Source organism: Nerophis lumbriciformis, linkage group LG33 (genome assembly GCF_033978685.3).
Source record: "Nerophis lumbriciformis linkage group LG33, RoL_Nlum_v2.1, whole genome shotgun sequence".
Classification (NCBI taxonomy): Eukaryota; Metazoa; Chordata; class Actinopteri; order Syngnathiformes; family Syngnathidae; genus Nerophis; species Nerophis lumbriciformis.
The window spans coordinates 1,426,705-1,453,929 of NC_084580.2; the positions used below are offsets into that span (position 1 = coordinate 1,426,705).

A 27,225-nucleotide genomic window follows, 5' to 3' on the forward strand; every position below is an offset into this window, starting at 1 on the left:
ACAACTCTCGAGTCCGGCTTGCTACCGTAAACACATTAACGAACTCTCCAGTTTCACATCTCTTAAAACTCATCTTAACATCTAGTTGCAATGAGTTTGCAATATTATTTCATGCATTAAAAATGCAATAATTTCCAGAAAACAAATAGCTGCCCTGGAGCCAGCTAGACGACTATACTGTTGCTGGCATATTTCACACCTGTCACTGACAAAACAGTTGGAAGAGATGATTCGCAGTCTTAGTCACCCACTAGATTTCTAAAGTCTGTGCCATGCAGTTTGTTACCACAATTTGCTCATCTCACATCTAACATCTCACTTCAGTCTGGAACATTTCCAAAGGCCCTAAGTACTGATCATGAAGCTCCTTCTTAAGTATTGATGCCACAGTACTGAACAACTATCAGCTCATAACAAACCGACCATTTTACAGCTACAAAAATTTGGATACTTACAGCTTAGTGACTTTCTCTTGTCTAAACAATGTTTTTGATACTTTTTAATCAGGCTTTAGGTCCCACCACAGTACTAAGACAACTCTGATCATGGTGACAAAAGATATCGGCCGGAACACAGAAGCAGGCAAAGTTTCAGTTGTAGTTCTGCAGGACTTTGGAGCTGCCTTTCACACAGATGATCATTATATTTTATTACAGAGGTTAGAAAACTGGGTGGGAATCTCCGGTACTTCTCCAAACTGGTTTAAATCATATCGCGAGCACAGGACGTACTGTGTCTTACACTAAATGGCTAAGACCTGTTGGGTTCCTCACTGGTCAATTCTGGGACCCTTATTGTTCAATTTGTACATGCTGCTTTTAGGCCTGCTAATATGCAGGTACAAGCTGGGATAGGCTCCAGCATCCCCATGACACAGAGAGGGACAAGCGGTAGAAAATAAATGGATGGATGGAATATGTCCTACCACAACTATGCAGATGACACTCAGCTCTACAGACGCAGAGGTTGTTGAGTTTCAGTGCCAGTTTATCTACTATAAATATAACACGTTGAGCTGTTGTCAACATAGAGATTTCTGCCATAAGTGTTGGGGTTCTGGAGGTGGGTCAGGGCTGTGTGAATCGCTATCCTCTGTTAATCAGGCAACTTAAAGGCTGTCTAAGCCAGCAGTGATAGCGTTCTTGATGAAGGGTTTCCCCTTAATGTAACTAAACATGGCGCATCACCATGGCAAAATCATTTAAAATAAGGTTGGTTTTTTTACGCGAAAACAAATTAAATTAATAATATGTATTGCAGCCTCAAGAAAAGTCACACATAATCCGACGCTATGTTTTTTTTTTGCCAATCTTATGATAACAACTGGCCCAATTCCAACCGATTTTAACTCCCGTACAAACACTTTCGCCTTTGTGCAACATACATTTCCTCATTCTCCGCAAATTCGCTTTCAGGCACGGACAGTGTGTTTGGGATCATGGGAAAAATAACATAAAATCAAAACCATACGAACATAAAATATTACCACCAGCATGTCGTTACAGTATGAATTATGAATTTATATATATATATATATATATATATATATATATATATATATATATATATATATATATATATATATATATATATATAGATAGATATACATGTGTGTGTGTATATATATATATATATATATATATATATATATATATATATATATATATATATATATATATATATATATATATATATATATATATATATATATACATAAATTTGGCCGCCGAAAAAAGACTATGATCACCATAAACAGCGCTGCCAAACCGGATGTTGGAGCGTAGTGAGCATGTCTGCGATGTGGACGTAGCTTTAATATATCCGAAATGTACTTGCGGACAGCGATCTACAAAATGTGAAATGATTAAGAGGACAATGGCGGCTTTTAAGGAGAGAAAGTCCAACTGGAGCAGCATTGTGCACAATTCTCACTGCAGCTCGCTTTACATCGGGGATATTGAGGGACATAAGTAGAGTCTAGTTGTCCAGGGTGTACCCCGCTGAGATAGGCTCCAGCACCCCCCGCGACCCCAAAAGGGACAATGCGGTAGAAAAAATGGATGGATGGATGAAGTAGAGTCTATAAACACAAGAACAATCTACAACACCAGAAAAAGACGGCGTGGCGAAGTTGGTAGAGTGGCCGTGCCAGCAATCGGAGGGTTGCTGGTTACTGGGGTTCAATCCCCACCTTCTACCATCCTAGTCACGTCCGTTGTGTCCTTGGGCAAGACACTTCACCCCTTGCTCCTGATGGCTGCTGGTTAGCGCCTTGCATGGCAGCTCCCACCATCAGTGTGTGAATGTGTGTGTGAATGGGTGAATGTGGAAATACTGTCAAAGCGCTTTGAATACCTTGAAGGTAGAAAAGCGCTATACAAGTATAACCCATTTATCATTTATTTAGATTTGTTGCTAGTTGTTTTTGATAAAGAAAAAAATCACTAAAAGTCTCTAGACACTTGAAAAATTCTCAACAATGTACATTGTACAATAAGCAGCAACAACTGAAAATATAGCAAAACAATATAATATCAACTATTTGTAATACTAAATAATAACACAGATTTGTCTTTAAACATATGTATACATTTCTTTAAAGCCTTTTTAAAGAAAATCTTATCATAATAGCAAATTAGGCCAATTATACAATGATGTCATGATGACCACGCCTCACCGCCACAGATATCTTAGCAATCTAGGGGAAACCTTGTCCTGTTCCTTGTCCTTGAGTTTCAAAGCACTTCATAATTACCAAAGTCTGAGCAACCGTCCGGTGGTCATTAAGGCAGGCGAAACATCATATAACTAATTAATAAATGGGTCTGCTCTTGCCTCTGGCCATGCTCCCCCCACCCCAGCAGACGACGGTGTGGAACGCCACAGAGGCCACCACAGTGTTTATGTTGTTTTTTTGTTGTTGTTGTTTTACTTTTGTGGCTGTATGTAGAAATGGCTGGTTGCATCAGCTATGCTCTTTTAATGTCTTTAATGTCCTTTGGTTTCTTTGATGATTGATGTTTCCCTCTTACACACATGTTTATGTGTGCTATAGCTATGAGTTTGTTCCCCCTTGGCCTCAGTCTGGACCTCCTCTCCAGGGGCCCAGGCTTAGAGTGAATTTTTTTTTTCCTCCCCCCGTTCTCAGCGTTTACCTGTTTCTCACCTTTTTTGTAAGGGGCGCCGGAAGTTGGCAGACCCGTCAGCAATCCTGTTCTGTCTCCCTTTAATGTTTGTCTGCTTTTGAATGGGACTGTGCTGAAAATGTTAATTTCCCCTCTGGGATTATTAAAGTATTTCTGATTCTGATTCTGATAAATACGACATCCTCGGCTCAGATCCCACATCAGGGCAAGAAAAAACTCAACCCAGTGGGAACACAAAAACATTTTGGAAGGGACCGTAGATGTGAGGACCCCCCCGTTATAATTAACAATGAAGTAAATACACCATATGCTTGTACTGTTTTTTTTTTAAACTAGCTCATATTAGGACTCTGCTTGACTTTTTTACTCAATCCGTTCCTTAATTGTACTCCGCATATACAGTAGATATGTCACATGTCAAAATTTTAGTTGGTGTTTATTGGTACCTGAAGTGAAGTACATGTCAGATCTAGTATTCCTCCTGAATCCAAGTTGAGGTGCAGATAACATTTACTTCTCTGTGTGATGCTGCACGGGATGTTGCAGTCCATCACTCAGGTGCCAGGTTGGCAGGCTCAAGGCCGTTGCCGTAAATTGCTGAGATATAGCTTTTCTCCCCACGACGCTGGTGTCAGTGTGATATCTCAATCGATTTTTAATCTCTTGAATCGGCCTCCTCGATCAAAGTGTAGCTATCTAAATTTCATACGGCAAGCTTTTTCAATGAATTGATTAGGAGGAGTTGCTACAGGACACTGGTGTTTAATATTTATCACTATTTCCCACAGCTGAGGTTTATCATTCTGTCGTTCCTCTTGCCACCAGGTCGTCCACGACATCGACACGCTGACGTGCGACCTGCAGCTAGAGGAGGACGGCCTGACGGACAGCTCCAAGACAGATACCCTCAACTCTAGCTCCAGTTCTACCGCCACCACCACCACCACAGCATCCAGCCTGGAGAAGATTAAGCTTTTCACAGACGACTGCCTCTTCAAACCCGCCCCGATGCCTGCCATCAATTCCGGGGTTCTGACCGTTCACAAGAAGGCACACCCACCCTTGCCGCCACCCAGACTTACATCTGTGAGAGTCGAGGATCACAACGGGAGGAGTCTGCCTCACCCCACGTTAATGTTGTCAGGGAATCTATCCAAAGCTAACGGATCGCTACTGAAGAACGGTGGTGTTTTCCCATTGAAGCCAAACCGGGACTTATTCTCCCCTACATCATGTTTTATCACTAATGACGGCGGCATACCGGAATCGGGCCTGGTGCCCACACTTCCCAGACCCATGCCTCTGCTCCGCCATGAACAAAACAAATGCCCCAAGGCCCGCAGCAGGGAGCCCCGTGAGAGGGTGCGTTTCAGCGAAAAGGTCCAGTACCACGGCTATTGTCCGGACTGTGACCTCCAGTACGACGTAGATGACTCAGAGCTGCACTTGCAGGCCGAGCTGAACGACATGAGGCTCAGCCCTGTGCACTGCTGCTCGTCTTCCTCCTCCCCTCTTCCTCATGAACTGCAGAATGGCGGCTTCTCTGTCTGCCACAGTTATCCGCCGAAGGCAAACACACCTTCTCCTCCTCCTCTGCCTTGTGTACCTCCTCACTCGGCTTCCCTCAAACCTCAGAAAACCATCCTGCGTAAATCGACCACGACCACAGTTTGACGACAAGCCCCCCATGTTTTATAAAACTTGAACACACCTGAATCATCCATAGTGTTTTCTACTTAGCCAGCGCCCTCCTCTCCAGTCCAGTTTTTCGGATTATTTATACAGAGAGAGGCCATACAATGGGAAACAAAAGGAGGCAGAGTGGCATCCCCATGGGCTCCGAGATATAGTCGACAAATTTTCACAAAGCGGTGAGTGTTTGTATAAATGTTTGTCAGGACAGGGGACAAAAGGGCAATTGCAAATGTGCACCGATGCATGTTTGCTGCGTATAAGTTGCTTATGGATATTATTAACATGTGCCTTTTTTCGTGGTTTCTGTTTGATTGGCAACACTAAATTGGCCCTAGTGTGTGAATGTGAGTGTAAATGTTGTCTATCTATCTGTGTTGGTCCTGTGATGAGGTGGCGACTTGTCCCGCTTTCCGCCCGAATGCAGCTGAGATAGGCTCCAGCACCCCCCGCGACCATACTTGCCAACCCTCCCGATTTTTCCGGGAGACTCCCGAATTTCAGTGCCCCTCCCAAAAATCTCCCAGGGCAACCATTCTCCCGAATTTCTCCCGAATTTCTACCGATTTTCACCCGGACAACAATATTAAGGGCGTGCCGTGATGGCACTGACTTTAGCGTCCTCTACAACCTGTTGTCACCTCCGCTTTTTCACCATACAAACGCGTGCAGGCCCAGTCACATATTGTATGCGGCTTCTGCAGACACACGTAAGTGACTGCAAGACATACTTGATCAACAACCATACAGGTCACAGGGCGGTATAGCTCGGTTGGTAGAGCGGCTGTGCCAGCAACTTGAGGGTTGCAGGTTCGATCCCCGCTTCCGCCATCCTAGTCACTGCTGTTGTGTCCTTGGGCAAGACACTTTACCCACCTGCTCCCAGTGCCACCCACACTGGTTTAAATGTAACTTAGATATTGGGTTTCACAATGTAAAGTGCTTTGAGTAACTAGAGAAAAGTGCTATATAAATATAATTCACTTCACTTCACACTGAAGGTGGCCGTATAAACAACTTTAACACTGTTACAAATATGCGCCACACTGTGAACCCACACCAAACAAGAATTTCGGGAGAACATCCGCACCGTAACACAACATAAACACAACAGAACAAATACCCAGAATCCCTTGCAGCCCTAACTCTTCCGGGCTACAATATACACCCCCGCTACCACCAAACCCCGCCCCCCCCCACCCCGCCCACTTCAACCACGCCCCCCACCACCCACACCTCAAACCCCCCCACCCCCCAATCTCCCGAATTTGGAGGTCTCAAGGTTGGCAAGTATGCTCGCGACCCCGAAAGGGACAAGCGGTAGAAAATGGATGGATGGATGGATGACTGAATGTGGAATGTTAAGTTAAAGTTAAAGTACCAATGATTGTCACACACACACTAGGTGTGGTGAAATTTGTCCTCTGCTTTTGACCCATCCCCTTGTTCTCACCCCCTGGGAGGTGAGGGGAGCAGTGGGCAGCAGCGGTGGCCGTGCCCGGGAATCATTTTTGGTGATTTAAACCCCAATTCCAATCCTTGATGCTTAGTGCCAAGCAGGGAGGAAATTGGTCCCATTTTTGTAGTCTTTGGTATGACATGGCCGGGGTTTGAACTCACAACCTACCGATCTCAGGGCGGCCACTCTCACCACTTGGCCACTGAGTAGAATGTGGTTTGTGTAATACATATACTGTATCTTTAAAGTTTTATCATTATTAGACAAATGTTAAACAATTTTTGGAAGTTTATGCAAAGTTGTTTTGCTCGATGATGACCATGTTTTTCAACCAATTTTGCTTGAATATTACCAACATGTGCTTATCAGTCCCTTTCAGGCGCATCCAAATTTGGATGGTACTGTATTTGGCCAAAAAAAAAAAAAAGCCTGAAGTGGTACAGTGACCTTTTTTTTTTTTAACTCGTTGAGATATTTCAGATCTGTTGGACTTTTGGGGAGTGATACCAGCGCCACCATGTGGTGTATTTGACAGGAAAATGGCACAGGCAGACAACACCGTAGGAGTGCATGTTTTGACATATTTTCACCTGTTTGTGGGCAGCTGTTCAAGAGTAGAAGAGTTTGCTTGGACGAATACAGACACTGTAACAGTAGTCTGGTGTTTGTGGAACAGCGATAGTGAAATATAAAGGGGTGTTAATATTTAAAGAGAGAGTGGGCTGACAGCGCTCAAACTAAATTGTATCCCTGTCTATACGGAGGCTCCTGCTACTAACGAGTTGAGGGAAGTTACGTCAGAGAGCCACTGATTAATTCACGCTTTGGAGGAACCCCAGGAAAATCAGCTTCCTTTATATTTCGCAGCTTATCCTTCATTGACACATGCATAATTAGCCAACAGACCGCAGTCTCCCGTTGCAAATAATCCTTGAAAATGTGAATATCTAATGAAAGCACTCAAGCAGTCTCACCTTTTACCTCAACCACTTCTGCAATCTTGAGTCGGGTATCGTACGATATCAACAACCGAGACCCTGTGCTCATATAATTACGGAAGGTTTAAAGATCGGTATCGGTTAAAAATTGCTGCTCAGAAACACATCTGACTTTTGACCCAAGCTACCTTTGTGTCAAGCTCGTTTTAACTAGCGCTTGCTCCAAAGAGCTTATTTTACTTAAGAATATCATATGTAATCCTCACTACCTAGCCTAGTCACTGGAGTGGTACAACAATCAGTCGATGTTGTCGACAAGAATCGCTAATGAAATGTATTTGTTGATAAGAGTATTTGTCCTCATCACCCAGGTTTTTCCATGCATGCACAAACAGAACAATGGCTGTGGTCAGTCACTGCAACAATACCACGAGCGAATATAATCGAAAGTGTAGTAACATTTCACCCTGAACACGTCAAAAACACAGATAACTTGCTAAATTTCCTAAGTGAGGTCTCTGCTTTTTATGGCGGTAGCTCTTTGAGGCGAAAGCATTTCAATCAGTGGCATGTCGGACAAAATATTTAGCTAGTTAGACTTAGACTTAGACTTAGACTTCCTTTTTATTGTCATTCAAATTTGAACTTTACAGCACAGGTAAGAACGAAATTTCGTTACATAAGCTCATGGTAGTGCAGGATAAAAAAAGCAATAAGGTGCATATATAAATAAATAAATATATATAAATAATATATAAATATATATATATATAAAATAAAATAAAATATATGAATATATATAAATAAATAAATAGATTACTGTACAGATAAATATATTGCACTTTTTCCACATGCGTCCACGTTTATGGATGCATGTTATATTGTCTTTTTTATTCCAGCGAGTTAATCCATTTTGGGGGGAGTTGAGGGGATAATTTAATTATGATGCGTTCAAGAGTCTTACGGCTTGAGGGAAGAAGCTGTTACAGAACCTGGAGGTTCTGCTTCGGAGGCTGCGGAACCTCTTTCTAGAGTCCAGCAGTGAAAACAGTCCTTGGTGGGGGTGGGAAGAGTCTTTGCAGATTTTCTGAGCCCTGGTCAGGCAGCGGCTTTTTGCGATCTCCTGGATAGGAGGAAGAGGAGTCATGATGATTTTTTCCGCCGTCCTCACCACTCTCTGGAGAGACTTCCAGTCTGAGGCATTGCAGGCGCCAGTCCAGACAGAGATGCTGTTAGTCAGCAGGCTCTCTATAGTGCCTCTGTAGAATGTGGTGAGAATGGGGGGAGGCAGCTGTGCTCTTTTCATCCGACGCAAAAAGTGCATGCGCTGCTGAGCTCTTTTTACAAGAGCTCCGGTGTGTAGGGACCAGGTCATATTGTCAGTTATCTGCACCCCCAGGAACGTGGTGCTGCTTACTATCTCCACCGCTGTGCCGTTGATGTAGAGTGGAGCGTGGCTGGACTGGTGCTTCCTGAAGTCAACGATGATCTCCTTGGTCTTGTTGACATTCAGGACCAGGTTGTTGGTTCTGCACCAGTCAACCAGATGTTTCACCTCTTCCCTGTAGTCCATGTCATTGTTGTCACGGATGAGGCCCACTACTGTCGTGTCGTCCGCATACTTCACAATGTGGTTGGTAGTGGACCTGGCGCAGCAGTCATGAGTCATCAACGTGAACAGCAGCAGACTCAGGACGCAGCCCTGGGGCGAGCCGGTGCTCAGGGAGATGGCACTGGAGGTGTTTTTGCTCACTCTCACAGATTGGGTTCTGTCTGTGAGGAAGTCAAGCAGCCAGTTGCATAGGGGGGTACTGAATCCAAGGGGGGCCAGTTTGCTCACCAAGTGCTGCGGGATGATGGTGTTGAATGCTGAGCTGAAGTCCAGGAACAACATCCGCACGTGTGTGTCCTTTCCTTCCAGATGTTCTAAGCTCAGGTGGAGTGCAGAGGAGATGGCGTCCTTTGTGGAGCGGTTAGGGCGATAAGCAAACTGGTATGGGTCGAATGTGGGGGGAAGTCTGGAGACAATATATTCCTTTACCAGCCTCTCGAAGCACTTCATTATGATGGGGGTGAGTGCAACGGGGCGGTAATCATTGAGGGAGGAAATTGTGGATTTTTTTGGCACTGGAATGATTGTGGCCGTCTTAAAACATGATGGTACCACAGCCTGGGTCAGCGAGATGTTGAAGATGTCTGTGAGAACCCCAGCCAGCTGGTCTGCACATCCCTTAAGCACCTTGCCCAGAATGTCATCAGGTCCTGGTGCTTTCCGGGGGTTCACTCTCCTCAGGACTTTCCGGACATCCGCTATATCCAGGATGAGCAGCTGCTCATCAGGGCGAGGGATGGATTTTCTCGCCGCATCCCTCGCCGGAGTGGTGTTAAGTGCCTCAAACCTTGCAAAGTAGTTGTTAAGGTCATCTAGAAAAGCTGATACTGTTGTCACATGGACAGGGGGCAGTTTTATTGTCTGTGATGACCTGTATGCCCTGCCATATTCGTGCGAAGGGCTACCAGTTTCCATCCATCTACAATCGGGCGGAAGGTGGGGTACACCCTGGACAAGTCTCCACCTCATCGCAGGGGCTACCAGTTTGATACACACTTAAATAAATGGCCAGAAATAGCCAATTTGCTCAATTTACCTTTAACTCTATGTTATTATTAATAATTAGTGATATTTATCTTTGTGGAAACACTGATCATCTTATTTATTTTTATATTTTCTCTACATGCACATTTTTCAAATTGAACATTTTCAAATTATCACTTCTAAGACAGTCTTGTGAAATCACAATATCCCATTTTAACTAGCTAGCCACTAACATTTTTTAAGAAATCATGAATTACTTTGCACCATGTTTGTACAAATAATAACTCATGTAAAATACAAAAGTCAACTCTCAAATTTTTTAATAAATCATGTCACACTTTGAACTGGACACCAAATCTGTTATCTGTTTCTTTGTCAGTTAGTGAAGACCAAGTCTTTAACATATTTTCTTGGATTTTCAAATTCTATTTGAGTTTTGTCCCTCTTAGAATTAAAAATGTCGAGCAAAGCGAGACCAGCTTCCCAGTAAATAAATAAAATTTAAAAAATAGAGGCAGCTCACTGGTAAGTGCTGCTATTTGAGCTATTTTTAGAACAGGCCACTGGGCTACTCATCTGGTCCTTACGGGCTACCTGGTGGTGACCCCTGGTCTAGTGTCTGTAGGGTTCTCGAAGAAGTCCTGCACTTTCTGACTGTGAGCACGCTTTGCAACCTTAATGGCACGGTTCAGGTTAGCTCTGGCTGATTTTAATGCCACCATGTCGCCAGACTTGAAAGCCTTGTTTCGAGCCTTCAGCATTGCACATACCTCACTGTTCATCCAGGGTTTCTCCTTGGCCCGTGTGGGGATGTTCTTGATCACACTGACATCCTCCATGCACTTCTGAATGTATGCAGACACAGACTCTGCATACTTCTCCACACATGTGTGGTGATTTTCAGTGGCAGCTGCTTTGAACATGTCCCAGTCTGTGGTTTCGAAACAGTCTTATAATGCTGACATTGCTCCCTCTGGCCAGGTCCTCACCTGCTTCACTGTAGCTTGCTTCCTGATCAGCAGGGGCTTGTATGCAGGAATTAGCATCACAGATAGATGGTCTGAGGAGCCGAGGTGGGGGCGTGGTGCAGCTTTATACGCCTGTTTGATATTACTATACACCAAGTCCAGCTTGCTTCCACCCCTGGTTGCAAAATTCACATATTGATGGAAATGAGGGGAAACTGTTTTCATGTTAGCTTGATTAAAATCCCCTCCCACGATGAAAACTCCCTCTGGATGTGTAGTTTGCAGTTCATTGATGGAGCAGTACAAAGCATTCAAAGCTTCTTTGGTGTTAGCACTGGGGGGAATGTACACTGCTGTGAAGATCATAGCCCTGAATTTCCTGGGTAAATAAAATGGCCTGCATTTTATAGTTAATAGTTCAACATCAGGAGAGCAGTGACGTGATACTATCTTCCCATTATTGCACCAGTTATTATTGACGTATATGCAAACACCACCGCCTCGGGATTTACCAGTGAGAGATTTGCTCCTGTCCGACCGGACCATAGTTAGCCCCTCGATGCTAACTGCCTCCTCCGGAACGGTTGGTTTCAACCACGTTTCTGTTAGAAATATGGCGCAGCAGTCTCTCATCTCGCGTCTTGCATTTAAATCCAGCTTCAGGTAGTCCAGTTTGTTCTCCAGGGAGCGGACGTTTGAAAGCAGGATGCAAGGAAGCGGCCTTCTGTGGGGATTAGCCTTTAGCTTTGTTGTTAGCCCCGCTCGGCATCCCCGCTTCTGCTTCCGATCACACCGCTTACGTGTCTTCCATTGACGGTCCCCGCTGGTACTTGACTCCGCTGCTTCAAAGGCCGCTGGATGTAGCCGGCGAAGTATTCCCATGCTAGCAAGGAGGTCCAACGTACATGCAGCTTTCAGTCCAAAACGGCCCGATCCATCCACATCCAGAATTGTCTGGCGGTCGTATGTGACCACGGAGTGTCCACGCTGTAAGCCAGCCATGAAATTTAAAGAATTGTCCGGTATTTTTGCCAAATTGTTCTATACTACTATGAGCGTCTGCAAGCCGCAGCCCGTCAGAGCGCCGCCATCTTTGACTTTGAGATAGCTAGCTACTGTGTAAAAAAATAGCTTTACTTTAATTTCAGCCAAAGTCCACCAGCTGAACTTTATCTAATTGCCCGTGTGCATCTTTCTAGAATTAAGAAGCATTGCTTGGATGATAATTATTTACTTTAATGGTATATTTGTAGGGGTGTAACGGTACACAAAAATTTCGGTTCGTACCTCGGTTTAGAGGTCACGGTTTGATTAATTTTCGGTACAGTAAGAAAACAACAAAATATAAATTTTTCGGTTATTTATTTACCAAATTTGTAAACAATGGCATAACATACATGTACACACAGAGTCCATTGCCAGGGTTAATGTGGTCAACATGTATAAAATAAAAACTAAATAAGATAAGGCTCAGAATGGTTTCTTAACAAAACTTTTCTACATATAAAGTGCTTTTTTTGATTGATTGATTGATTGAGACTTTTATTAGTAGATTGTACAGTACAGTACATATCCGTACAATTGACCTCTAAATGGTAACACCGGAATAAGTTTTTCAACTTGTTTAAATCGGGGTCTACGTTAATCAACATTAAACTGCCTCAAGTTGTTGCTCAGATTAAATAAAACTTTTCTTCTACATATAAAAAGTGCAACATTAAACAGTTTCAAGTCAACTCAACCTCAGATTAACTTTTCTTTGCCCCCCCCAGCCTGGCTAACTGGGCAGTAAGAGGTGGGAGCTGTTTGCTCGTCTTTATCTTTCTTGAAGTGATGTTCACTTGGGGGTGGTGCCGCTTCAAATGGGTTAGCATGTTTGACGTGTTGGCAGAAGCATGCCTTACCGCTGCTGAACAATGTTGGCAAACCTCCGTCCTCCGCACCGCGCAGCCGAAGTGTTCCCAAACGGGAGATCTTAACGAGGCAGGAGGGTTTTCCAGCTCTGGCTTTTATATGTTGTCGTAGCCTGGTCGTTGCTAGCATGCCGTGAGTTGTGCCTCGGTGTGCATTGTTTACACAATGTGCGCTACGTTACTTAATATGTCTGTGTGGAAACTCGTTTGGTACACCTCCAAACCGAACCGGAACCCCCGTACCGAAACGGTTCAATGCAAATACACGTACCGTTACACCCCTACATATTTGAGTTTCAAATTATATTATTTTGCAGTCCAAAGAAAATAAGAGGTACAATTATTGGCTTTCTACGGATTGCTTTTAAATGGACAAATGTTTAATAGGTGTTTTTATCTTTGTTGCAGCCTTTCAAACGTAACATTTAGTAACGCGTTAACGTGAGTCAAACTCTCGGTGTGTAACATGTTTAGCTCCTCCTAATATTTGATAATAAAACTTAACCTCTTATGACCAAGCTGTTTGTTTACATCAGGGGTGGGCAATTAATTTTTACCGGGGGCCGCATGAGCAACCCGAGCACTGCTGGAGGGCCACACCGACAATATTTCAATTAAATTTTGCTCAAATTATTTTTGATACACCGTAAGATAAATAATAATAACAATAATATTTTCATTTAACCTAACTTATCTTTATACAAAAGCAGATGGCTTTTGATGGTTTTATTTTTAACACTTTCTTACACAACACTTCCTGATGTATATTACAATGCAAAAATTTCAATTTCTGTCACTTTATCCTGCATCCTCTTTGTTGTGAACGTATAGCACGCCTGTAAGGTGATTGGCGAAGAAGGAGGAAGCGTTGCTGTTGCGGAAATGATGAGTGAGGATAGACGTGCGCGTGGAAAGAACGAGATAAGTTGAGCTGTGTTAGTATAGGTTGCTCAATACAAGTTTAAAAAGAGCGTCAGACTTGGTGTGCACTTCTTCTGGACGCTACAATTGGTGTCAGAAGTGGGATGAAATGCCTCCCAGTTCGCCTTGCCATCAAACCTGGGAGTCTTCATTGAGGGCGGAATTCCCCCATGCCAAGCAGCGGGCGCTGCACCTGAAGACGCTGCCTCTCTCCTTCCACCCTCTCTCTCTCTCTCTCTCTCTTTGCGACGAGCTCACGTCCGGGATTCACACAGACATCCCCTCCCGTTCAATCTTGACAAAGTCGCGAGGAAACATCGTGGCACGTACCTCCCTGAGCACACAAACAGCGCAGTATGCTCACACAAGCAGCGGCAGTATGCGCAAAGTTGTACTTCTGACACCAATTGTAGCGTCCAGAAGAAGTGCACACCAAGTCTGACGCTCTTTTTAAACTTTTATTGAGCAACCTATACTAACACAGCTCAACTTATCTCGTTCCTTCCACACGCACGTCTATCCTCACTCCTCATTTCCGCAACTCAAGAACACAACATCAACTTCAGCAGGTCGTTACACTATATTCTTTAAACACAGCAACATGTGTACCAGAAAAGCACACCGCTTTACCTATAATTTCTGTAAAGAAATACTTGGCAGTCCATGTCTTGTTGAAAACACGCCATTCATCATCAACTTTTCTTTTATTAGCGTCTCGGGTATAACTGGGCATCACTTGTCGCTGTGCACATTCACTCACAGGTTCCACACGGACATACGCCCATAAATAACAATTTTCAAAATAAAAGCAGCACAGTTGTATTGCACGCACGACATAGATGTTTTTTTACATTTATTTTGTAATTTGTGATTGCCGCTGTTCACATTCACTCACAATCGCACACGAGCATACGTCCACACGGAAGTAATACAAATAACGCTTTTCAAAACAAAAGCAGCACCATTGTATTGCACACTCGAGATAGATACTTTTTTAAATGTATTTTGTAATTTATGATTGGCCTCACGCGGGCCGGACAGGGACGTACAAAGGGCCGGATGTGTCCCGCGGGCCGCAGAATGCCCAGGTCTGGTTTACTTGCTTTTTTTTTATTTCTCTTTGCTATTTGGGCTTATTGGACCCTAATTAGAATAAAAACTAAAAATTATCTTTTGATATGATGTACTTAGTCCATAAGTACACAAACGTGTACTTCATGTGTTGTGACATGCAAATTTTTATTTTTACACTTTTTTTTCCAAATTCCATTGTATGTTATACTCTTCTGACACCACCAGATAACAGTATAAGTGTCCATATGTCGGCATAAGACCCCAATTCAGTAGTGTACACAATTTTGGAAATAAGAGCTAAAAGGTTCTGTCCACGCATGTGGCCACTAAGGCCTTTGGTTTAAGATACTAAGAAATGCAGTTTATTTGCTGTAATGGAGGTGATTATTTTTAACTTAGGGGAGTGTCTCCCCACTGTGTATGGAGTAGGGGTGCACGATTAATCGAAATCGAATCAACATCAAGGTTTTAATTAGTGCGGTAAATAACTGCAAGAGGTTGACTTAGACTTACACAAACTTTATTGATCCACAAGGGAAATTGTTCCACACAGTTACAAAGGATGGAAGGGGTAAAGATGGAAAGGATAATGCCGGTATAAAGTAGACAAAAAATGTACCATTGTAGCAATTTAAAATATAACATATATGTAATATTTACATATTATATATACAGTAAATAATATATACTGATATATTATATTATTATATTATATTATATTTTATGTAATATATACAATATATAACAAATCCCAATTAACATGTAAAATATTACAGTATATGAAACAGCTGCAGCAAAAAAAGGGCAGCATAAAAGAGAGGTAAATAGAGTTTTTTTTTTTTCCTACGCCATCACCGGCATTTGAGTGACAGACACGTTCGCCAATCAGAACTGTTGAGCCTCGCGTTTGTTCGTCTCTCGCTTCAAACAGGAAGAAAGTCGTCCTACTTTATGCATCTCTCTTAGCACCTGAGCGCATTTATTTAACTGTAGAATTGACTCAACAGAGTGACTCCCCTGTATACTCATTCACAATCTTTGTCTCGGTGGAGACTCGAGTGCGGCGCTGCCGCCAACACACATACAGTACAGAGAGCCTCGGTACCCGCCAGTGAGAAGTTTAGGAGGAAAAAAATTAGATTATTAAGCCAAATGTCCCATTGTGGAAATATTTCAGCTTCAAATTGGATGGGCAGTATGAGCCTATCAACACGGACAGATGAGCAAAAATGCCATGATCACATGATAACAATAATGAAAAAGACTACGTCCAACCTAATTTTTCCAACTGGGGGGGAAAAATGCACTTTATGATGTTCAATATCTATGTAGGTTAATTTTTTGCTTGCAGAAATTAGTCCATTTGATTTTTTGTTTGTTTATTTATTTAGGATGATAAAATGATTTACCTTCCAAATACAGTACAATGGTAGACAATTCCACAGTACTGAGAAATGAAATTGAATGTAAAATTAATATTTGCATTAATAATATAATATTATGATTACACTACATTATAAACACTGTATAGTTTTTATCGATCATTTCTTCAGTTAAAGGGCATTACGTGGACAAAAGCTCTAAATCTGTCTGTCTGCATAAAGCCGAATATTTTTTGAAGTAAATTATTGCATATTGTTCTATTGTGGGGCACCTTGAGACAAGAGATATTGTCGCAACTGTATGCTTTTTATGTATAAAATGTAAAAATCGCAATAGCAATTTTGGAGAGAAAAATCGCAATTAGTTTGTTTTTTTTTCAAAATCCTGCAGCCCTAGTATGGAGATACACAATTAGCTGCTAGCTTGTCAAGCAAGGGACTCAAGCTAAATACAATATTAGTCGGAGGGGATTGGTGTTTGTGATTGCCATTAAAAGGCATTAATCGGCAATGGTGATCACATATTTTTTCATTACTATAGTGATCGGTGGCCATACGATTGAGTCATTCCTAGCTCATGCCGACCAATTAAAAAACAATGTTTTAATTTTTTCAAGGTACCAAGCCCTTGGAGCATGGTCCAGTTAGTCTCAGTAGGGTCTCTTGCTTTTTTTGGTTTACTCCGTTGTTTTATTGGTTTGGTACTCGCTCTCGCCCAGTACCCGATTTAGCGACGTAAACAAAAACATTTGCCTTCAAAGATGGTGACCACAGCCCACAAAGCATTGTTCAATCACATGTCCTTTCAAGCCCTACATGTAAAGGCAGGGAACAACCACTATTTATTAAGTATTTAAGTAGTCTTGTTTTTTTTTTTACTCCTGTAGATTGTATTGCATTTACAGTAACATAACAAGTGTAACTGACACCTAGTTTATTTGATAACGAGAAAAGTGATAGCAAACGGCAGGAGAGGTTAATATTAGCTGCTCCTTAGTAGAATAGAATAGAATAGAAAGTACTTTATTGATCCCTGGGGGAAATTCAGCACCACAGTTCGTTCACTGTCAGGTTCAAACACTGATGACATCTATTAAACAGACGAGAAGCAAGGAATCATGCAGAGACAGAGTTCAATTTGGCTCAATGAGGAGACACGGGTTTTGGGCTATATTCTAGTTACAGATCCAAACTACGCTCTAAAAGTCCAGCCCGCATGCTTCCTCTATTTATTTGGGAGGTCCCTGTTTGCATCACTGAAGCTGTCGCTGAGGGAAGGGGGTAATCTCGACATCTCCAGTTAGACACAATATATGATTATACAAAAATGCAAATGTGTTGACGCTGGTGATATCGCCTTGTTTCTGCTCTGTCTGCGTCACGGCGGTGTTCGGCCTTGGCAGTCAGCAGGCCGTTCCTGGACACAAACACTGATACCAGACTGGCTTGCAATCTTTTGGATTGCCAGCTTTGCACAGTCAAAGAAAAATACCACTCCAGCACAATTGACAATAATATAGAGCAACGGCCCTTAAGCTTAAAAGTTGTGTGATAATATATACAGTACATAATTATTCTAACATTCACAATAAACACTTAGGTATTTTTTACATGTGAATAATATAAATACAGTGTATTATACAGCATTATTCACATGTGAATAATATAAATACAGTCTATTATACATTCAAGTACAGTCAAAAAGGAACATATGCATTATACAGTCTGATGGCTGTCTACCGTATTTTTCGGACTATAAGTCGCAGTTTTTTTCATAGTTTGTCCGGGGGTGCGACTTATACTCAGGAGCGACTTGTGTGTGAAATTATTGACACATTACCGTAAAATATCAATATATAATATTATTTAGCTAATTCACGTAAGAGACTAGACGTATAAGATTTAATCGGATTTAGCGATTAGGAGTGACAGATTGTTTGGTAAACGTATAGCATGTTCTATATGTTATAGCTATTTGAATCACTCTTACCATAATATGTTACGTTAACATACCAGGCACGTTCTCAGTTGGTTATTTATGCCTCATATAACGTACACTTATTCAGCCTGTTGTTCACTATTCTTTATTTATTTTAAATTGCCTTTCAAATGTCTATTCTTGGTGTTGGGTTTTATCAAAACATTTCCCCCAAAAATGCGACTTATACTCCAGTGCGACTTATATATGTTTTTTTCCTTCTTTATTATGCATTTTCGGCCGGTGCGACTTATACTCCGGAGCGACTTATAGTCAGAAAAATACGGTATATGAAGGACTTCCTGTGTCGTTCCGTGTTGCATTTTGGGAGTCTGAGCCTTCCACTGAACGTGCTCATTCTCTCCGCCAGGTCCGAGTGTAACGGTATATGAAGGACTTCCTGTGTCGTTCCGTGTTGCATTTTGGGAGTCTGAGCCTTCCACTGAACGTGCTCATTCTCTCCGCCAGGTCCGAGTGTTAACGGTATATGAAGGACTTCCTGTGTCGTTCCGTGTTGCATTTTGGGAGTCTGAGCCTTCCACTGAACGTGCTCATTCTCTCCGCCAGGTCCGAGTGTAACGGTATATGAAGGACTTCCTGTGTCGTTCCGTGTTGCATTTTGGGAGTCTGAGCCTTCCACTGAACGTGCTCATTCTCTCCGCCAGGTCCGAGTGTAGTGGGTGGGAGGTGTTGTGGGAGTCGTCCCCCCATAATACCCAGAGGTGGGTAGAATAGCCAAAAAGTCTCAGACACTTTTGATTTAATTAAATCAACTGTCACGGTCGAGATGTGTTGGCAAGGTCAGGTGGACCCAGATGCAGGGTAGCAAGGACACAGCAACAGTGGAGTGCTGCTAACAAAGGTTTATTCAAAAGTACTGGAGCAATGCTGGATCCCAAAATACAAAACAAAGAGAAAAGCTATGAGTATGAATGATACCACTAGCTTAAATACATGACTAATCAGACAACCTAATACACCTGGATTAGACACAAAAAGGAAAGTGAGAGCTGATTGGAGGAAGGTGCAACTCAGGACACAAACAAGCACATGGGGCACAAACCAGACACAGGTCATGACAACAATCTACAAATATAAGGTCACCATATACCATGAACCTAACAGAACTTATAAAAACCTGTCAGTTTGTATAAATGACATATTTAAAAGGTAAATGCCAAAGCATGGTAAACATATCCAAGTTATCCTGGCCCTGGGTCGCAATCGCGTACTGATCTGACCTTTGACATTGCAGTCTTGTGTTGAATATTGTTCAGAGACATGTCAGTCTGTAGGGCCATTTTATTAGCTTTCATATTAAACAGAGCCGATGTGCCTGTGTGTGAACCATGTGTGTGCAAGTGACATTCTAAATTGTGTGTGTGTGTGTGTGTGTGTGTGTGTGTGTGTGTGTGTGTGTGTGTGTGTGTGTGTGTTTGTGTGTGTGTGTGTGTGTGTGTGTGTGTGTGTGTGTGTGTGTGTGTGTGTGTGTGTGTGTGTGTGTGTGTGTGTGTGTGTGTGTGTGTGTGTGCGTGCGTGCGTGCGTGTTTGTGAAATCCACATGTCCAGAAGGCCAACTTGGGGAGACAGCATCCCCTGGAGTGGGCTGAGAATAGTAGCACCTTTCTGGCGATGATGCCCTTAATTAGCTGCATTAGTCTACAGGAGATAACGCACACCGCCTCACACGACCTTTGTGCTGACATCAGCCTCCACTAAGCTACCACCGCTGCACGTTTTTGGATCCTAAATAAGGGAAAACTGAAGTAAGTCGGGATGGAGAGCAGAAATATGGGGCAGTTGTGTCCTTTTAGGAGCGTGTTACATAAACAATTTTCTCCGTGGATCATTGTTATTCATGTTTTTTTTCTCTCCTGTTGTCTTGTACGTCCATCTGTTTGCATAATTATGCAAAAAACGCTCGACTGGTTGAAATGAAATGAAATGAAACGATGCAATGTGGCAGGTACACACGGAATACACATCCAGGAATTTGGCCTACTACTGTATCTTGTTATTGTTGTCAGCTGCACGTTTGTGTATCTTAATAGAGGAATGACTAGGGTTCTAAATCTATTGCATCAGAGCCATACGCTGTTTCAACAAATATCAACACCATAACTGATAACATGTTTAAAGTGCTAGCAATGCTTCTGTGGTGATGAGAACAAACATGGTGTAGATTAGAGATGTCCGATAATATCGGCCTGCCGATATTATAGGCCGATAAATGCGTTAAAATGTAATATCGGAAATTATCGGTATCAGTTTTTTTATTATCGGTATCGTTTTTTTTTTTTTTTAATTAAATCAACATAAAAAAACACAAGATACACTTACAATTAGTGCACCAACCCAAAAAACCTCCCTCCCCCATTCACACTCATTCACAAAAAAGGGTTGTTTCTTTCTGTTATTAATATTGTGGTTCCTACATTATATATCAATATATATCAATACAGTCTGCAAGGGATACAGTGCGTAAGCACACATGATTGTGCGTGCTGCTGGTCCACTAATAGTACTAACCTTTAACAGTTAATTTTACTCATTTTCATTAAGTTTCTATGTAACTGTTTTTATATTGTTTTACTTTATTAATTTATTCATCTTATTTTGTTTTATTAATTTTTTTTAAAAGTACCTTATCTTCACCATACCTGGTTGTCCAAATTAGGCATAATAATGTGTTAATTCCACGACTGTATATATCGGTTGATATCGGTATCGGTAATTAAAGAGTTGGACAATATCGGAATATCGGATATCGGCAAAAAGCCATTATCGGACATCCCTAGTGTAGACGCTTTAAATTCCACAGGGTGGTGTAAAAATGGGGTCTCTGTTTTCCATTTTGGCCAAGTTTTGGCTGAGCTATTTCCTCTCACGATAAACATGCCAAGCTGGAAGTGGAATTTAAGAAATAAGAGCGCTGCAAAGGAAATAGAAACCAAAACACATCAAAACATAAGTCAAGTGGAACATGACATTTGGTTTAATTTTATTCCTACAACCCGCCACGGTGTCCATAAAAACCAAAACGCGGACCACAAATGGGGGACCTTTTTAGTTTTGTGTAATACTAATGTAGATTATTTGTTGTATTTCCCCAATTAAATAATGGTGCTTAATTAAGATAATATACAGCTAAAGTATCAATCAAATTGTATTTATATTGACCTTAATTACAAGTGCCTCAAAGGGCTTCACAAACCACGACATCCTCGGATCTGAACTCACATTCGGGCAAGAAAAAAACTAAACTCAGTGGGAACAGTTAGAAACTTTGGGAGGGACTGCAGGTGTGGGAACCATTCCCCCTTGGGTGACCGGTGCAATGGATACCGAGTGGGGACAGTTCATGATGTGAGAGCCCAGTCCAGTCCAGGTCGGCAGAGGAATCCTCTTGCATTTAGACACGTTGGTAGCGCAGACACGTCACCAACTCGTGTATGAGGAGTGGTCCACCCTGGGTCCCGACTTGGAACAGCTGAAGTCTCATCCGTGAAAACTGATCGATAGCCACCTGATAATCTCTCCATGCAGGAGAGGAGGGCAGAGCAGAAAAGAGAGATCAATAGATCGACTTTCTAAAAAGGGGTCTATTTAAAGGCTAGGGTATATAAATTAGTTTTAAGATGGGACTTAAAAGCTTCTACTGAGGTAGCATCTCTAACTGTTGCCGGTAGGGCATTCCAGTGTACTGTAGCCCGTCTAGAAAAAGCTCTAAGCCCATAGACTTTTTTGGGCTCTGAGAATCACTTATAAGCTGAAGTTCTTAGAACGCAGATTTCTGGCCGGGACATATGGTACAATTAGGGCTGTCAAAGTTAACGCGATAATAACGCGTTAACTATAAGTTATTTAACGGCTATTTGTTTTTTTACGCGCGATTAACGTGCATACGCCTTAACTCCTTTTTGGCCCTCGGCCTGTTCCGTAGCTTGAGGAAATGTAATAGCGTCCAATTACTGTGGAAACACAAGCTCTAAAATAGCGAGCAGAAATGCACAAAGACAGCGGGACATTATAGAAATCTCAGGTCCTAAGCTATGGCAAGTCGATTTTATCAATTAAATTTTATTTTCAATGGCCGTGAAACAACATCATTGGCGCAAACTCTGCTGCGCGCTTTGCCGCTTGTAGAGAGGAGAAGCTTCACGTCTATCCATGTTTGCATTACAGTTAAGTGCATTGATAACATCAAATGTACATTGTTACTCGAACTGTTTTATTAAGATGGAATAAAAGCTCAGCAAAAAGAAGATGGTAGAGAGAAAGTCTAAAGTCATTTTAATCTGAGACTTTCTTTAAATATGTCAGGTCTTTTCTTATACCAGTCACACACGTCCAGCTTCAGAATAACAGTGCGACGCTTCACATATGGTTTCAACAACGAAAAATCGTCTTATAGGATGATAATGCTTCGTCAAATATGTTTTGTAATGTTATTCTGTGATATTTACACCTAAACAAATGTTTTCTGGCAGCTTGAAATGAAGTGTATTGTAATAGAAGCGGCGATATGAAGCAGGTATGCTGTCTTTGAACAAGTCAACATTTTATTTATGTTCACAAATGGCAGTGTCGAACTGCGTAGGCAGAAGAGCAACAAACACAAAACATAACAGCTCTTCGAACACTTGTCTTGCACGTCTCCTCTTTTCTTCTCTTTTCTTTACTTCTTCTTCACTTTCGTCTTCTTCTTCACTCCCACTGAGATTAGGTTTATACTGCAGCCAAGCCTATCACTGCCATCTGTAGCCTACATCGGGTAATTACAGTTCACTACACAGTATTCCCAGCGCTATGGTATATTCCTTTATAACCTGTTCTGATTGATAATCCGCAAATACAGAATGTTTAACAGGCTGAATATAACATTGTATTACTTTATAGTGAAGGTTAAAACATTGTCATGCAGAGATATGTATACCATTAACTTGGCCAACATGTACAGAATATCAGAAGCATTTATTACAGTTAGAAGTATCACATTTTACATTATCAAACATATTTACCAATCAAAGTATGACTGTAACAATGTGTTATTAATACGTGAAATTGTGTAGCTCCTTCTCTGTATGCAAGGGCTTCTACAACAGGAATACAATTTCTGTATTCCTACAAAACTCAACCGACTTCAGATAAGCAGAAGAAGATGGATGGATGGATGGAGAAAGCCAATAGTGAGGTCTTAAGAGGTACATAGCATATAATTAAAAAATATATATATATGTATATATATAAGAAATAAATATTATTCTTTAGAATTTAACAAAATAAAACATAATTGGAAATTACACAAGAATGAAACAATTAGTAACCTTTTTTTAAAATGTTAAGAAGTTTTGTCATCTCCCTAGAAAATATAACAATTTGAATATAATACAAAGGTTTGTTTTTATTTATAAAGTAAAACTAATATATGACATAGGCTCATAAAATGCAACTATATATTTCAAGCCTTATTTTGATATAATTGTAATGTGTATGTCTTACAGCTTATGAAAACCTTCATCTGAAAATCGCAAGAAATGTGAGGTTTTCAAAAACCGTAAGACATAAGCATCTAAATTATACCATATAAAGGTTTGACATATCTCACTTTGTATGTAACAAGTTAATATCACATATTAGTTTGCAATTTGAAGTTGAATTGCTGATATGAATGGACTTTTACACAATATTTTTTTTTTAGTTCCACCTGTATAAAATAATGAAAAACATGAATATCAGGAAAACATGCAACTTTTTTCTGACTACAGTTGAACATTCACCTACCGAAAATCTGAACCACTGTGACAAATGGTTGTAATCTTTTGACCACAAACTTAGTCACTGCCGGGTGATATTTGTCGTTCCTGGCCTAAGTGTACTCTTCCCTGCCACGTTAAAAGGAGAATCTAGCGGCAGAGGTGAACTGGAGCTATTACTTCCCACCTTGGCTTATTAGTAATTCTCAGAATCTATCTCTCTTCATGCTCATCTAAATGAGAAGGTATTCATTTTAATTTAACAAGTAAAAGCTCTAATATGCTCAGTGGTCTTGTGGTTAGAGTGTCCGCCCTGAGATCGTAGGTCGTGAGTTCAAACCCCGCCCGAGTCATACCAAAGACTATAAAAATGGGACTCATTACCTCCCTGCTTGGCACTCAGCATCAAGAGTTGGATTTGATGGTTAAATCACCAAAATGATTCCCGAGCGCGGCCACCGCTAATGCTCACTGCTCCCCTCACCTCCCAGTGGTTGGAACAAGGGGATGGGTCAAATGCAGAGGGTCATTTCACCACACCTAGTGTGTGTGCGACTATCAGTTGTACTTTAACTTAACTTTAATATATAGGCGGTGTTAATTACAAACCCCGTTTCCATATGAGTTGGGAAATTGTGTTAGATGTAAATATAAACGGAATACAATGATTTGCAAATCCTTTTCAACCCATATTCAATTGAATGCACTACAAAGACAAGATATTTGACGTTCAAACTCATAAACTTTTTTTTTTTGCAAATAATAATTAACTTAGAATTTCATGGCTGCAACACGTACCAAAGTAGTTGGGAAAGGGCATGTTCACCACTGTGTTACATCACCTTTTCTTTTAATAACACTCAATAAACGATTGGGAACTGAAGAAACTAATTGTTGAAGCTTTGAAAGTGGAATTCTTTCCCATTCTTGTTTTATGTAGAGCTTCAGTCGTTCAACAGTCCAGGGTCTCCGCTGTCGTATTTTATGCTTCATAATGCGCCACACATTTTCGATGGGAGACAGGTCTGGACTGCAGGCGGACCAGGAAAGTACCCGCACTCTTTTTTTAAGAAGCCACGCTGTTGTAACACGTGCTGAATGTGGCTTGGCATTGTCTTGCTGAAATAAGCAGGGGCGGGCGTCCATGAAAAACACGGCGCTTAGATGGCAGCATATGTTGTTCCAAAACCTGTATGTACCTTTCAGCGTTAATGGTGCCTTCACAGATGTGTAAGTTACCCATGTCTTGGGCACTAATGCACCCTCATACCATCACAGATGCTGACTTTTGAACTTTGCGTCGATAACAGTCTGGATGGTTCGCTTCCCCTTTGGTCCGGATGACACGATGTTGAATATTTCCAAAAACAATTTGAAATGTGGACTCGTCAGACCACAGAACACTTTTCCACGTTGCATGAGTCCATCTTAGATGATCTCGGGCCCAGAGAATCCGGCGGTGTTTCTGGATGTTGTTGATAAATGGCTTTCGCTTTGCATAGTAGAGCTTTAACTTGCACTTACAGATGTAGCGACGAACTGTATTTAGTGACAGTGGTTTTCTGAAGTGTTCCTGAGCCCATGTGGTGATATCCTTTAGAGATTGATGTCGGTTTTTGATACAGTGCCGTCTGAGGGATCGAAGGTCACGGTCATTCAATGTTGGTTTCCGGCCATGCCGCTTACATGGAGTGATTTCTCCAGATTCTCTGAACCTTTTGATGATATTATGGACCGTAGATGTTGAAATACCTAAATTTCTTGCAATTGCACTTTGAGAAACGTTGTTCTTAAACTGTTTGATTATTTGCTCACGCAGTTGTGGACAAAGGGGTGTACCTCGCCCCATCCTTTCTTGTGAAAGACTGAGCATTTTTTGGGAAGCTGTTTTTATACCCAATCATGGCACCCACCTGTTCCCAATTAGCCTGCACACCTGTGGGATGTTCCAAATACCGTATTTTCCGCACTATAAGGCGCACCGGATTATTAGCCGCACCTTCTATGAATTACATATTTCATAATTTTGTCCACCAATAAGCCGCCCCGGACTATAAGCCGCGCCTACGCTGCGCTAAAGTGAATGTCAAAAAAACGCTGCGCTAAAGTGAATGTCAAAAAAACAGTCAGATAGTTCAGTCAAACTTTAATAATATATTGAAAACCAGCGTTCTAACAACTCTGTCCCAAAATGTACGCAAATGTGCAATCACAAACATAGTAAAATTCAAAATGGTGTAGAGCAATAGCAACATAATGTTGCTCGAACGTTAATGTCACAACACACAAAATAAACATAGCGCTCACCTTCTGAAGTTATTCTTCATTCGTAAATCCTTCGAATTCTTCGTCTTCGGTGTCCGAATTGAAAAGTTGCGCAAGCGTGGGATCCAAAAATGGCCGGCTCCGTCTCGTCGAAGTCATCGGATTCAGTGTCGCTGTTGTTGTGCAGCAGTTCTGTGAATCCTGCCTTCCGGAAAGCTCGGACCACAGTTGTGACCGAAATATCTGCCCAGGCATTTACGATCCACTGGCAAATGTTGGCGTATGTCGTCCGGCGCTGTCTGCCCGTCTTAGTGAAGGTGTGTTCGCCTTCGGAGCTGTGTGAAAAAAGCCACCCGGCCTCTTCGCGTAAACTTCCCTTAACCACTCGCTCATCTTTTCTTCATCCATCCATTCCTTCGAGTTAGCTTTTATGATGACGCCGGCTGGAAAGGTCTCTTTTGGCAAGGTCTTCCTTTTGAATATCACCATGAGTGGAAGTTAGCATGGCAAGCTAGAACCACAGTGAAGGATGACTTCTCATTCCCTGTGGTGCGAATATTCACCGTACGTGCTCCCGTTCCACAGTGCGGTTCACAGGAATATCAGTTGCTGTGAAATACGGTAGTAATCCGTGTGCGGATGGAGAGATTGCGTCTTTTTATGAACCGGATCCTTGTCGCGTAGTAGGAGCCATTTTGTGGTCTTTACAGATGTAAACAGGAAATGAAACGTACGGTGATATCCGCGCGTTTTTTCTTCTTCTTCCGGGGGCGGGTGGTTGCTTACAGTAGAAGAAGAAGCGCTTCCTGTTCTATGGGGGCGGGTGCTTTCCTTGGCGGTTGCTTGCGTAGAAGAAGAAGCGCTTCCTGTTCTACCGGGAAAAAAGATGGCGGCTGTTTACCGAAGTTGCGAGACCGAAACTTTATGAAAATGAATCGTAATAAAGCGCACCGGGTTATAAGGCGCACTGTCAGCTTTTGAGAAAAATTGTGGTTTTTAGGTGCGCCTTATAGTGCGGAAAATACGGTAAGTGTTTGATGAGAATTCCTCAACTTTATCAGTATTTATTGCCACCTTTCCCAACTTATTTGTCACGTGTTGCTGGCATCAAATGCTAAAGTTAATGATTATTTGCAA

At 41.8% G+C, this 27,225-nt stretch overlaps 1 protein-coding gene across 2 annotated transcripts in view; it reads left to right on the top strand.

Annotated features, from left to right (window-relative positions):
* The window catches only part of prr16 (proline rich 16), an 87,092-nt gene that overhangs the window by 21,710 nt on the left and 38,157 nt on the right, over positions 1 to 27,225 (top strand). The window contains exon 2 of one of the 2 annotated variants that reach the window (XR_009811513.1): positions 3,972 to 5,017. Coding sequence is in view for 1 of the 2 variants with exons in the window: in XM_061928274.1 (XP_061784258.1) it covers positions 3,972 to 4,820 (849 nt within the window). In the remaining variant the exon portion in view is untranslated. Of the gene's footprint in view, positions 1 to 3,971; positions 5,572 to 27,225 lie in introns of those variants that run through there. The other variant, XM_061928274.1, reaches the window with a different exon arrangement.